This window comes from Sapajus apella, unplaced genomic scaffold (genome assembly GCF_009761245.1).
Source record: "Sapajus apella isolate SASKATOON/1434 unplaced genomic scaffold, GSC_monkey_1.0 scaffold44, whole genome shotgun sequence".
NCBI classification, from domain to species: domain Eukaryota; kingdom Metazoa; phylum Chordata; class Mammalia; order Primates; family Cebidae; genus Sapajus; species Sapajus apella.
Window position 1 is genome coordinate 7,108,067 of NW_022436984.1, and position 12,752 is coordinate 7,120,818.

Below are 12,752 nucleotides of genomic sequence, written 5' to 3' on the forward strand. Positions count from 1 at the left end.
AAAGTGGTTGAAAGCCAAATGACTGAAAATGCAGTCTCCCACTTGTAAAAGGTTCTATTCCCTGAGAGCCAATGCTTATTATATAATCTCTAATGCTGGTTCCTGCAGTCTTTGCCTTCTTCAAGCCCATGAGGCCCTGGAGATGAGTGATAACCCCTACAGCGGAGGGGGAGGCCTTAAAGGGAGAGGTACCATCGAGTGTTATTAGGGCCTGCCAAGGCTTCTGGAGTTAGTAGGGTATTCACCTGTTCAGTTCAAGCTTCCTCCACTTTCTACTTCTTTTCTTCATTCTCCTCACAATCTCAGAGCAGAAAGGGATGTTAGAGAGTCTATAAGGTCTGTGAAAGTGAACAAGATCCTAGTCCCCAGTGGTCCAAGGGTTATATGAGTCCACTGTTGAGGTGTAGAACATAGGTAAGGATGGAGGGCATTGACTCAGTCTGGCCATACTCTTGACAATCTAGACATTGTCCAAAGAATGTGCCATCAACAGCGTTCTCACCCTTAGCATGGCCACCAATGCATGAGACACAGATAAAAAGGGATGTTTAGGCATAGTAATGTTTAATGTAGGAAAGGTGAAGACTACCTATGAATTGATATTTCTTTAAACTTTCCTCCCTTTGGATTCCTTGCTCACGCTGTATCCAGTGCCTGGCATATACACAAGCTCAATATACATCTGTCAAAAGGAGTATGACTAAATAGACTTACAAGTAAATAACACAACTTGAGTACTAATATACCTGAAAATGACATTTTCAAATATTAAAGCAGAAATTAGAGTACCCTTACTGTTACACATAGCATAACCATAGGGATACGTTTTGAGAAATTCATCATTAGATGATTTTGCAAACATCATAGAGTGTGCTTACAGAAACCTAGATGCTGTAGCCTACTATACACCGAGACTGTACGATACAGCCTATTAATCCTAGGCCACAAACCTATACAGCATGGTGCTGTGCTGAATTCTATAGGCAATTGTAACACAATTGTGAGTATTTGTGCATCTAAACATAGAAAAAGTGCAGCAAAAATACAGTATAAAAGATAAAAAGTGGTACACCTATATAGGGCATTAATCATCAATGGAGCTTGTAAGACTGGAAGCTGCTCTGGGCGAGTCAGTAAGCGGTGAGTGAATGTGAAGGCCTGGGACATTACTGCACAATATTGTAGACTTTATAGACAAAATACACTTAGGCTACACCAAATTATAAAAAATACTTGTCTGTCTTCAATAATAAATTAACCTTAGCTTACTGTAACTTTTATACTTTATAAACCTTTAAAAACTTTTTAACCCTTTTGTAATCACACCTTAAAACACAAACATATTATACTGCTGTACAAAAATATTTTCTTTCTTTATTCTATAACCTTTTTCTATTTAAATTTTTTAAAACTTTTTAAACTTAAAAGCAAAGACATAAACACACGCATTAGCCTGGGCTTAGGTTTATAGAGGCTCAGGGTCATCGACATCACTGTCTTCCACCTCCGTCTCTTGCTCCACTGGAAAGTCTTCAGGGGTGGTAACATGCATGGATCTGTCATCTCCTAGGATAACAATGTCTTCTTCTGGAATAGCTCCTGAAGAACCTGACTGAAGCTGTTTTATATTTAACTTTTTAATTCTTTTACAGAAGTAAAAGGAGTACTCTAAAATTACAATAAAAATAGTATAGTAAGTACATAAACTAATAACAGTCATTTATTCTCATCAAGTATTATATACTGTACATAACTATATACACTAGACTTTTATATGACTCACAGAACAGTAGGTTTACACCATCATCACCACAAACACATGAGTGATGCATTGGGTTACAACATTATGCTGGCTACCATGTCACTGGGCAACAGGAATTTTTCAATTCACTGTCGTATATGCGGTCCTTCACTGACTGAAATATTGTTATGTGGTGCATAACTGTATAAGGCATTAATTCTAAATACAAAATCTTTTTGGTTAAAGTAGCATTTCTCTGTACTGTCAATTTTAATTATGTATAGTTGCCAATCTATTTGTAATTACAGTTGGCAGTTATTGGTTAATAAGCGTGGAGAAAAGCAAAACTAATTCAGGTTTCAATTGTTCAGTGTTGAAGTCATCAGAGGCCACTTCTCTCCGTATTTGAGTGTCCATATAACCCGAATGTCCCTACTATGGTCCTCTTATTAGGAATTTGATAAATTGAGGACACAGCTACAGGTATGTGCAAAGGAAACAAGGTGCAAGGATTTTTTCTTTAACTGGTTTACGTATCGAAATGCCAGTGGAGAAAGCTGCAATGAATTTCGATTAAAGATCTGCTACTTCATGAGGTAAATATATTTACAAATTTAATGTCTTATAGCTTCTGGTTCTGGCACAGTTGTAGTTTCTAGTTCTGGAATTGTTGATAATTTCCTTTTCCCCAAGCTGCAGACCTAGTTTGACAGAAGCATCCACTCTGACACCCCTCCCACCAACTTTGTTAAAATTGGTCCTCCTCTGTTGGGTGGTGTGGGGGAGATTTTATCTTCTGGACTAGAGATCAAGTAATAGTAAATGTGATTAGGGAATGAAACTAGCTCTTAGAAAGGGTGGATTTAGTTTCTTCTACTCCCTCACCACACGCATTCCCACCTACTCATTGTTAATTGAAGGAAAGGTTTCCTCTCAACCGAAAGAGGGGCTATGAATGGGAGTGGTTTTAGATTGAAGAAGGGCAGAGAGAGGCTCCATGTGATGGATGCGGATTTAGAGACAGGAGATGGCTAATTTGAAGTATGGTCCTGGACGGTCCCAGGTTTGGTGTTAAATGTAGTCTGTAAAACGGTACAATCGTTTCCACAGATATCCAACTTGAAATCTTCCAGCTGCCAAAAATATTTGATGCCTTTCAGGTACTGGATTCTGAAGTTTCCTGCAGAGTTTAATTTGGATCTTGGATTGGTTCGCATGACTGAGGAATTCCGGGAAGTAGCTAGTCAACTAGGATATGAAAAACACGTCAGCCTCATCGACATATCCAGCATGTAAGAGTGGCACCAACGTCTTTCTTACTTGATGAGTCCACTGCTGTAGGGGAGGAGGTAGTGATCACCCAACTTGTCCTGAGTCCATCCCATTCCTGAATCCAGGTTTGCTTCTGTGAGCAAAGCCTTGCTGCAGTGAGCTCAAGCCATATTGGACACAACGCATCTCTCCAAGCTGCAGTTTCTTTATTTACAAAATGTGGACAGTACCTTTCTCATAGGATTACTATAAACATCCAATAAGTACATAAGATAGCGCATGAAAGCATTTGGCACACAATAGATGCTCAGTATTAGTTACTGAGTCAGAATCTAGTTGATGTCTCGTACGCCTTCTCTACTCAAAGTGTGGTCTGCAGACCAGCAGCATTGGGAGCTCATTAGGAATGCAGCCTCTAAGCCCCGCCTTAAAGCTGAATTGGAATTTGCACTTTAAAGATGCCCAAGTGATTCACATGCAAGCTTGAGAAGCCCTCTACCATGGTGCTGCTGAGGTTGGCCTCAGAACAACAGCCTTATGGTGGTTGACCATAGATGTGAGGAGCTGGTTAGCTTAGTTATTAGATAACTGGTGCAATTAGGCCACTTTCATATCAACTAGGTAACTTTGCACAGGGAAAACTATTTGATGATCCTAAATATGGTTATCCATCTTGCAAATGTATGTTCTTGTGTATTAGGTATTCATATTCTACTCTGTTTTCCGCTGTTGATTACTATTGAATGCTTCTTCAATAGTAATCAATAGTGAATGATCCAGGAATTAAAAGGGATGTTTGGTGAAAATACATATTATTTAGGATCATTCCTAATGAATCAGAATCTCTAGCAGTGAGGTCCAGGCCTCTGTCTTTATAACAAGCTTTTCAGATAATTCATGTTATACTGAAGTGTGAGAACCACAGCTTCTACTGGTTTTCATGTGCCTTAAATCATCAACTATATCCTGATAAACTCCCAAATTTATATATAGTAGCCGTGACCTTTCCTTTATGATCCAGACCTTGCTGGTCACAAAGAGACTAAACAAGAGATTCTGGATGGATCAGTGCAAAACTTACTCTGTCTGGAAAAACAACTCCAAATTTATGTTCTATTGGCAATTGGTCAGTGGTTTTCTCTTCAAATATGAAAGATGGCATGTATTTTGCACAAGCCCCTGGAAGCAAGCCAAGAGTTACAGAGTCAGTAGGTTAATAACTTCCATTGAGTGAAATGGGCTTTCAACACATTGACCGGACTCACTCTTCTTTTTAGTCCTTCCTATGACTGGATGAGAAGAGTCACACAGAGGAAAAAAGTATCCAAGAAGGGAAAAGCCTGTCTGCTGTTTGACCATCTGGAGCCCATTGAATTGGCTGAGCACCTCACTTTTCTGGAGCATAAATCTTTTAGAAGGATCTCAGTAAGAAACTTGACATTTATTCTTCCAAGGATAACAACCACCATGCCAACTTTCCCAAGAGCTGCATTTTCATACTCCGAAGTGTTGGCAGCTCCTATCACTGTGCTCTGCTGGAAAAGTGCCCTTAATTCATAGGAACAATCCCTTTTAACCAAAGATAAATATTATCCTGTCTTTATTTTATGGCTCGGGAGCTATATTTCTGTCGCTATTTTCAATGTCTCCTTTCATAGGATTAAAGAGTGATTTTTCTAAATGCTCAGTGGAGATTTAACCATTCAAGGTTGATTTAGCTCCATTGACTTCTCCCAAATGAACATGTTTTGCTAGGCCCTTCGTTTTTGGGAAAATATATTTAGTTAGGTTCAGATTTGTATAAATGGCTAATTATGGGTGTAGGTTGAAAACAGGAATTGTCAACTTTAAGGAGAATCTCAACATCAGCTTGTTTCTTTCCCAGCGATAGAGATCCTGAATTAAACTTTTCTTTCCTACTCATCTTGATGGAGCCTCATTCCTTCCCTAACTCCCCCTTTTCTTTCTCTGGTCTGTGATTTCTTAGCCTCCTGCTCTCTAGCCTCCTGTTATGATAACATTTTCCACATTGGTTCACAATCAGCCAGCCACTTTGCTTTGTCTCGCCAAGCTCTGTGGAAGTCACTCCTCCTTTTCCAAGGTGTCAGAGAATGAATTACATTATTGCTTGCAAAGAAGGCCATCTTGGTTCGAAGCATGAATTTCTGAAAGGCTGATTCTTTCACTAAGTAATCCTACTTGGAGAGGACCTTAACGATTCCCTGCAGGCAGACCATGGGAGGGAGTCCCCTGCACTGTTTATATGATAGAAGGCTTTTACGTATTTCTTGACATCCATGCTAACATTCTGAAAATGTGTTTGTCTTGCAGTCTTACTTCAACTGAATTTTTTCCCTCTGTCTTCTTTTTCTTGAAATAACTTTACAACTTATGCTAATTTGAAATCATTACATTTATGTTCATATCCTCGTCTTTATTGTATGCCATTGTATCTTTAACTTGCCTGATTGGAATCACCAGCAGTGTGTTAAAATTGGAAATTCTTAAGTTTTTTTTTTTCCTGGAGACAGTGATTGTTTATACCTAGGGTGTTCCTAGGAGCCAGCATTTTATTGAGTGCCACCGGTGGATCTTATGAACCAGTAAATTTTGAACTCATTGGAATAAGACTTTGAATCTTGCCCCTTTCTCCTCTAACCGACACTGTGATGTATGGTAGTGGGTGTCTGTGCGTAGGATGAGAAGTGGGGTTTGAAAAGCAGCAAAATAATATTTTAAAGGCACATGTATATTCAAACTTGTAGGATGCCATTTTAAATGTGAAATTGTTCTGTTACGAAACAATATCTCACCTCTTCTATGCAATATTATAATTTTTGATTTTACAAAGGCTCCATTAATTCAGAATCTCTGAATCTTCCTTTCCTAGTTCACTGATTACCAAAGCTATGTCATCCATGGCTGCCTGGAGAATAATCCAACCTTGGAAAGATCTATTGCTTTATTTAATGGAATCTCTAAGTGGGTCCAGTTGATGGTTCTTAGCAAGCCAACCCCCCAGCAAAGGGCAGAAGTTATCACAAAGTTTATCAATGTTGCAAAGGTATGTCTGGTAATCAGACTGGGGTTCTTGAGTTCTAGATGTTCATTTACTCTACTGAGAAAAGTCATTGAGGAAATGTGATCACAGTACAAGGGCATCAGACTTGCTGATGTCTAATGAACAAATCATATTTCTGCCATGCAAGAAGATTTGCTTTCAAAAAGTAATGCTTAGAAGCATTTAATGTAGCTATTTTTCTGTGAAATAACAGATATATTTCTCTGATTCTATTTGTGCATCCTTCTAAATTAATGTAATTTTTTCCCTTAGGTCCTTGTTATTAAAATTGTGCATGCATTTACTTGTAATTCAGAAAGTTTAGAATAATTCAGAAATCCTTAAAAAGTATTGATGCATTTTAATTGCAGAAGCTCCTTCAGCTCAAAAATTTTAACACCCTGATGGCAGTGGTGGGAGGCCTCAGTCATAGTTCCATTTCACGCCTCAAAGAGACCCATTCTCATCTCTCTTCAGAAGTTACAAAGGTATAGTAGATTTGATTCTAATCAAAAGTAAAAAATGCATTTGTAAATTGGTCAAGTTTAGCATATGCCTAACAACTGTCACTCAGAGTCGGAAAGTTTTCCTTTTAAACCAATGGTAGTTATACATGGGGACGAAGTAAAAAGAGTAGCCACACCAGCTAAGTCCACCTGCAAAAACAGGTTGGAGGTGGTGCTAAGTGTCCCAGGAAGAATGCTTTGACATACCGTTAACATATTGTAGTGGTAAATATTCAACAGATATCTATTTGGTCCTTGTTATGTGATAGGCACTGTGATACACAAGGTAAATAAGAAATAGGCCAGACATGGTGGCTCACGCCTGTATTCCCAGCACTTTGGGAGACCGAGGCAGGTGGATCACCTGAGGTTGGGAGTTCAAGACCAGCCTGACCAACATAGAGAAACACCATCTCTACTAGAAATACAAAATTAGCCAGGTGTGGTGGCACATGCCTATAATCCCAGCTACTTGGGAGGCTGAGGCAGGAGAATCTCTTGAACCCAGGAGGTGGAGGTTGCGGTGAGCTGAGATCTTGCCATTGCACCCCAGCCTGGGCAAAAAAAAAAAAACCTCTGTCTCAAAAAAAAAAAAAAAAAAAAAAAAGACAGGAATAGTCCCTAGCCTACCTCCTGAAATAAAGCCATTGAATGACTACTCTATTCATGACACTGTGTTGGGCACATCAGAAGATAGAAAGAAGGGGAAGACATAGGCCTTGTATAGAAATCCTCAAATTTACAGCTGAATTGTCATGAAAAAGTATATATTAGATATTAAAAAGAGTGATCATTTTACAAACTGAGCTTTTCTACTATATTTATTTTCATGACATGATAGTTGTGTTTCTTCTTGAGCAAAAACGAACATTTTATAAGGATGAATCTTCATGAAAAGATTCTCATGTAAGAGTGCGCTTTGCCATTTCAGGACACATCTAGCTGTGAGTTTAAAAGAAAAATAAAAAATCTTCTACAGTAATTAAACAATAAGGAAATGTATTGTCTGTCAGGAGTGGTGACTCACACCTGTAATCTCAGCACTTTGGGAGGTGGAGGTGGGAGGATTGCTTGAGGCCAGGAGTTCGACACCAGCCTAAATAACATAGCAGATCCTGTCTCTACAAAAAACAAATTAGTCTGGTGCGGTAGTGTGTGCCTGCAGTCCAGCTATTTGGGAGGCTGAGGTGGAATGTTTGCTTGAGCCCAGGAGTTTGAGGCTGCAGTGAGCCATGCTCACACCACTGCACTCCACCCTGCGGGACATACCTGGAAGTCCAGAAGGAGCCAGCATGGTCTGTTCAGAGCTCTGACTCAGGCGCTCTGCCTGCCTCTGAGTATCAGGGAGTTTTGTTTGTTTGTTTATTTCATCAAACTGGTTTCTCTCCTGATTGGGCTGTCTGTAGCAACCAAAAAATTATGTTCCCTTGTTCGTAATTTGAAATAATGAAAGTTGAAGATAGGGAAGACATCTTACTTCAACTCTTCACCCATAGAATTAAAGACCTCTTGAGCCATCTCAGGCCTTAGGTCCATCCCTGGACCAATAATGGTTGCCAGAGGAATACAATGTACTGATTGGCTTAACCCTGAGTTCCTGAACCAATCACAAACTAGAGGGATGCAATTACACTGATGAGAAATCAGAACTCATTCTTGGTCCTGGATATGGAAACAGCTCTGTCTGAGTCACGTAGGCTGCTTTGGGAGATAGTAAACTAATCAAAATTGGGATCTACTAAAAAGGTCTAGTTGCTGTGAAGTATCCATCGATAACTTGTCCACATAAACAAGAGGAAGTAAGCCACAGAAGTACCATTGTTTGACCTCATACTCTTACTCATTCCAAGTAGAATGGGACTTATTATGTAATAAGTACTTCATTTTCTTTTAGCTTTGTACCAAATCTCAAGTAAAAAGCAAAACCAAATTTTAAATGTGAAGAATAAGAATCTGATAGAAGCTTATAGAGGCTTGGAGAACTACCAGTGTATCTTTTTAAATTATTCGTGGGAACTTCTCTGACTAACAGAGAAAGAAATTGAGGCCCAAAAAAACTGAAGCAACTTGCTCAAAGTCACTCTTCTAGTTAGGCAGAATATAGAATCACAGCTATCTCACCCCACATTGCAACTTTCTCTACCCCATACTCTCCTAGATTAACCTCAAGTAATATCTGGAATGCAACTTTCTTGGAACAACTAAAAAATTTTTAATACTCAACATGCTTCAATTTGTGGACAGTAACATTTTCATAAATTCCAAAACATCTAACTGTACATGATGCCATTTAATATCACAACATCCCAGTAGGTAGGCAGGCGTGTAGGCTGTTTCCGTTTTATAACAAAATGGAACAGGCTGCTCAAGGCATAGCCAGGCCTAGTATGTTTTTCTAACTTTCTTTTTCCTGATTCATATTTCCCTGCATCAACGCTGGTGCAAGTGATACTTTTCTCAGTAGCTGAGGAATTTCCTAGCCATGCATTGCAGGGCCTGGGGGTGTGCAGAAGGGAAAGTTGTTTGAAAATTCTACTTTTCCATCTGTTCCCAGAACTGGAATGAAATGACAGAGCTGGTCTCCTCCAACGGCAATTACTGCAATTACCGCAAGGCCTTTGCTGACTGTGATGGCTTCAAAATCCCCATCCTTGGAGTACACTTGAAAGACTTGATAGCAGTCCATGTCATTTTCCCAGACTGGATGGAGGAGAACAAAGTGAACATTGTGAAAATGCACCAGCTCTCCGTTACCCTGAGTGAACTAGTCTCCCTGCAGAATGCCTCTCACCACTTAGAACCCAACATGGATTTGATCAACCTGCTCACGGTGAGTTCCAAGGAGCCAAGTTTGGGCTTAATAACTCTTCTGCAGGAGACAAAGGACGATGTGTGCCCGCAAGTCATTCTGGGGGAAAATTGTTTTCAGAGTCAATAGATGAGAGGAAATCTCATAGGACAAGGGAAAAGGCACCATGGTTAATATTTTCCATAACTGGCAAATCTTGGGGCAAAGAAATCTATCTTTGTTCAGAGGGGCCCAGTCTCTGCCAGATGGCTCCACTTCTGGAGTTCTTAGAGAGACTCCTCCAGACTCTGTCTCAGCCCTCGTTCTCCTTCACCACATTCATCCAACTCATCACATTCTTCTCTGTGTCCTGCAGTCATCTGCTCCTCTTTATCCTCATTGCACTGCTTTGGCTGAAGCCTGTAGTAGTGCAAGGACCTTCTACGTGATCTTCCTGTTCCCACAATGAACCTCCCAAACCCCCAGGATGTGATTTACAGTCCGGCATTCAAGGTTCTTCAAGACTCAGTCTCCGACCATCAGCCCAGCCTTGTTTGCCATCACCCTCTCCCACATTTTACCAGTCTTTGAGAAATATTGAACTTCTTGTACTTTCCACCATGAAATGCTGCCTGCTGCTTCCTGGCCTTTGCACTTTCTTGGAGCATCCCATCCTTACCCATTCATGTGTTGAGTTCAAATTCAAAAGCCCGTCCTTCTGGGGCATTCTCTTCCCCTTTCCAAAGCAGTCATGCATCTGTTACATGTTGCCCTTGCACTTTATATTTTCCTTAACTATAGAAGGTATCACTTTGTAAGCAATTTCTTTTTCTGTTTATCTGCCTTACAGATCATATCCCTAGCACCTCTCACAGTTCCTGGCATATTTAGGAACTCAATAAATGAACTGCATGCTGTATTTAGGAGTGATGTGGCTTAGACAAAAGAAATTCACCTACCACTCATACTTTTTTGGCATTTGTAGCATATGTATTTAGATGGTCTTTGGGTCCTATCTTAGAACGTTTAGACACAACAGGTGTATAGAAGAGAATGTTTCCCATTGGCTGCTGCTTTGTGGGAAGAAGCAGCATAACCAAATTTGTTCTCTCGCCTTTCCTTAAACAAAAGTAGACTGCCACTTCCTCGTTTAGGTTTGTAACACTGTAGCATCTGAAACTCAGCTGCAATACTGAATTAACTGTTTTCCTTTTATGGCTGTGGAAAATGAAACCAGTAACTCCTCTCAATTTCTGACATTTTAAGTCACCTAGGACTGCTACATTGGAATAGGAGTGTGTTTTCTCACCCTTCTCACAAACTATTTCTAGAGCATGTAATTGTTTACCAAAGAATAGACCTCTGGCCGGGTGTGGTGGCCCTTGCCTGAAATCCCAGCACTTTGGGAGGGTGAGGAGGGTGGATCACGAGGTCAAGAGATCAAGATCATCCTGGCCAACATGGTGAAAACCCATCTCTACTGAAAATACAAAAATTAGCTGGGCGTGGTGGTGTGCACCTGTAGTCCCAGCTATTTGGGAGGCTGAGGTAGGAGAATCACTTGAACCCAGGAGGCAGAGATTGCAGTGAGCTGAGATTGTGCCATTGCACTCCAGCCTGGGCAACAGAGTAAGACTCCTCCTAAAAACGAAACAAAGAGAAAAAAAATATATATATATATATATATATATATATATATATATATATATATATATCTCCCTCTAAGTGTAGGCAATAATGCTAGCCATACCCTTCAAACAAAGCAGAAGTGGCCAACACACAGAAACATAGATCTCTTTTGAGTTTTTATGACAAATAGTAAAAACACAGACTTTCTCTACTGGGGGCGGGAAACACAACTCAGAATAATCTAAGCACCTGCATTTATTAATCATTTGCCATGTAAATCAGTTTCCATTAATAAGTGACCAGAGTTATAGCTCCAATTAGACTACAGACCCACAGCCACAGGGGATGTCTGCAGACTGGTCTCCACGTGGAGCCTAGGCTTCCTGTGTCTGTGTCCAGGCTGTCCACGATGTCAAGTATGCATAACTTCAGAGAGCAGGTGCCTACCCTTGGGCAATTTCTCATAGAGATAAAAGATAGTAATGAGGTAGGGAAATTAATTTTGAGTTATAAATGAAACAAGCAATGTTATGACAAAGAGATTTTTAGAGTAATATTAGGCTGAGCGTGGTGGCTTGCGCCTGTAATTCTGGCACTTTGGGAGGCCAAGGCAGGCGGCTCACGAGGTCAGGAGTTCAAGACTCAGCCGGACCGACATGGTGAAACTCTGTCTCTACTAAAAATACAAAAATTAGCCAGGCATGGTGGCACCTGCCTGAAATCCGAGCTACTTGGGAAGCTGAGGCAGGAGAATCGCTTGAACCTGGGAGATGGAGGTTGCAGTGAGCCGAGATCGTGCCACTGCACTCCAGCTTAGGCAAAAGAGGGAGACTCTGTCTCCCAAAAAAAAAAAAAAAAAAAGCGGGGAGGGGGATATTTAGAGAAACATTGAAGGGTTTTCAATAAAATTTCAGGAGTACAAATGAAAAAAATCTGAACTCTAGAAATAAAAGTTAAGAAAAAAATTCCTTTTTGCTGGGAAGGAATCTTTCTCTCTCTCATACTGAAGGAAAACTTAGAAGCCATCAAGCGCCATATTTAGTAACTGCAGTGTTGGGTAGCATAGCGTAGTGGCAAAATCCTAGATGTCAGACCTTGCTTTCAGCCTTGCCTCTGTAGTCGCTTGGCTTTGTCTCCCTGTTAACAGCCTTGACTTTGGCTTTTTTTTTTTTAAATAAGCGTTTTGTGCTCATTTGTGAGGTCTTTTCCAGCTCTAAACTTCTAGGATTCTAGATGTAAGAATCGGTGGAGCCTTGAGCATAAGGAAGCAAGAGTCAACCTGATTCTGTGGTACCAGCCCAATAGCGCATCACGATAGCACAGTCCTGTATATGAGTCACCAAACATCGAACCAAGATCCTTTCTCTCTCCCCACAGCTACGAAGAAAGTTTAGTGCAGGCCAAGTGTGGTGGCTCACGCCTGTAATCCCAGCACTTTAGGAGGCCAGGGTGGGTGGATCATGATGTCAGGAGTTCAAGACCAGCCTGACCAACATGGTGAACCCTTGTCTCTACTAAAAATATAAAAATTAGCCAGGCATGGTAGCACATGCCTGTAATCCCAGCTACTCAGGATTCTCCTGCTGAGGCAGGAGAATTTTTGAACCCAGAGGGCGGAGCTTGCAGAGTGACTCCCTCTCAAAAAAAAAAAAAGTTTAGTGTATAGCAGTATATATTCATGCTTCCTGACTCCTGGGGAGTTAATGTCCTCAACATGGGGACCGAGGAGGCTTCTCTCCCTTGGGATATAAGGGC

The 12,752-nt window shown here is 40.6% G+C and overlaps 1 protein-coding gene across 7 annotated transcripts in view; it reads left to right on the forward strand.

Annotated features, from left to right (window-relative positions):
• RASGRP3 (RAS guanyl releasing protein 3) overlaps positions 1-12,752 on the forward strand; it is a 128,052-nt gene that overhangs the window by 86,652 nt on the left and 28,648 nt on the right. For all 7 annotated transcript variants that reach the window (XM_032239282.1, XM_032239285.1, XM_032239284.1 and 4 more), the window contains 6 exons: positions 2,275-2,337; positions 2,902-3,033; positions 4,291-4,438; positions 5,904-6,077; positions 6,446-6,562; positions 9,135-9,410. In XM_032239282.1, the coding sequence (XP_032095173.1) occupies positions 2,275-2,337; positions 2,902-3,033; positions 4,291-4,438; positions 5,904-6,077; positions 6,446-6,562; positions 9,135-9,410 (910 nt within the window). The remainder of the gene's footprint in view (positions 1-2,274; positions 2,338-2,901; positions 3,034-4,290; positions 4,439-5,903; positions 6,078-6,445; positions 6,563-9,134; positions 9,411-12,752) is intronic.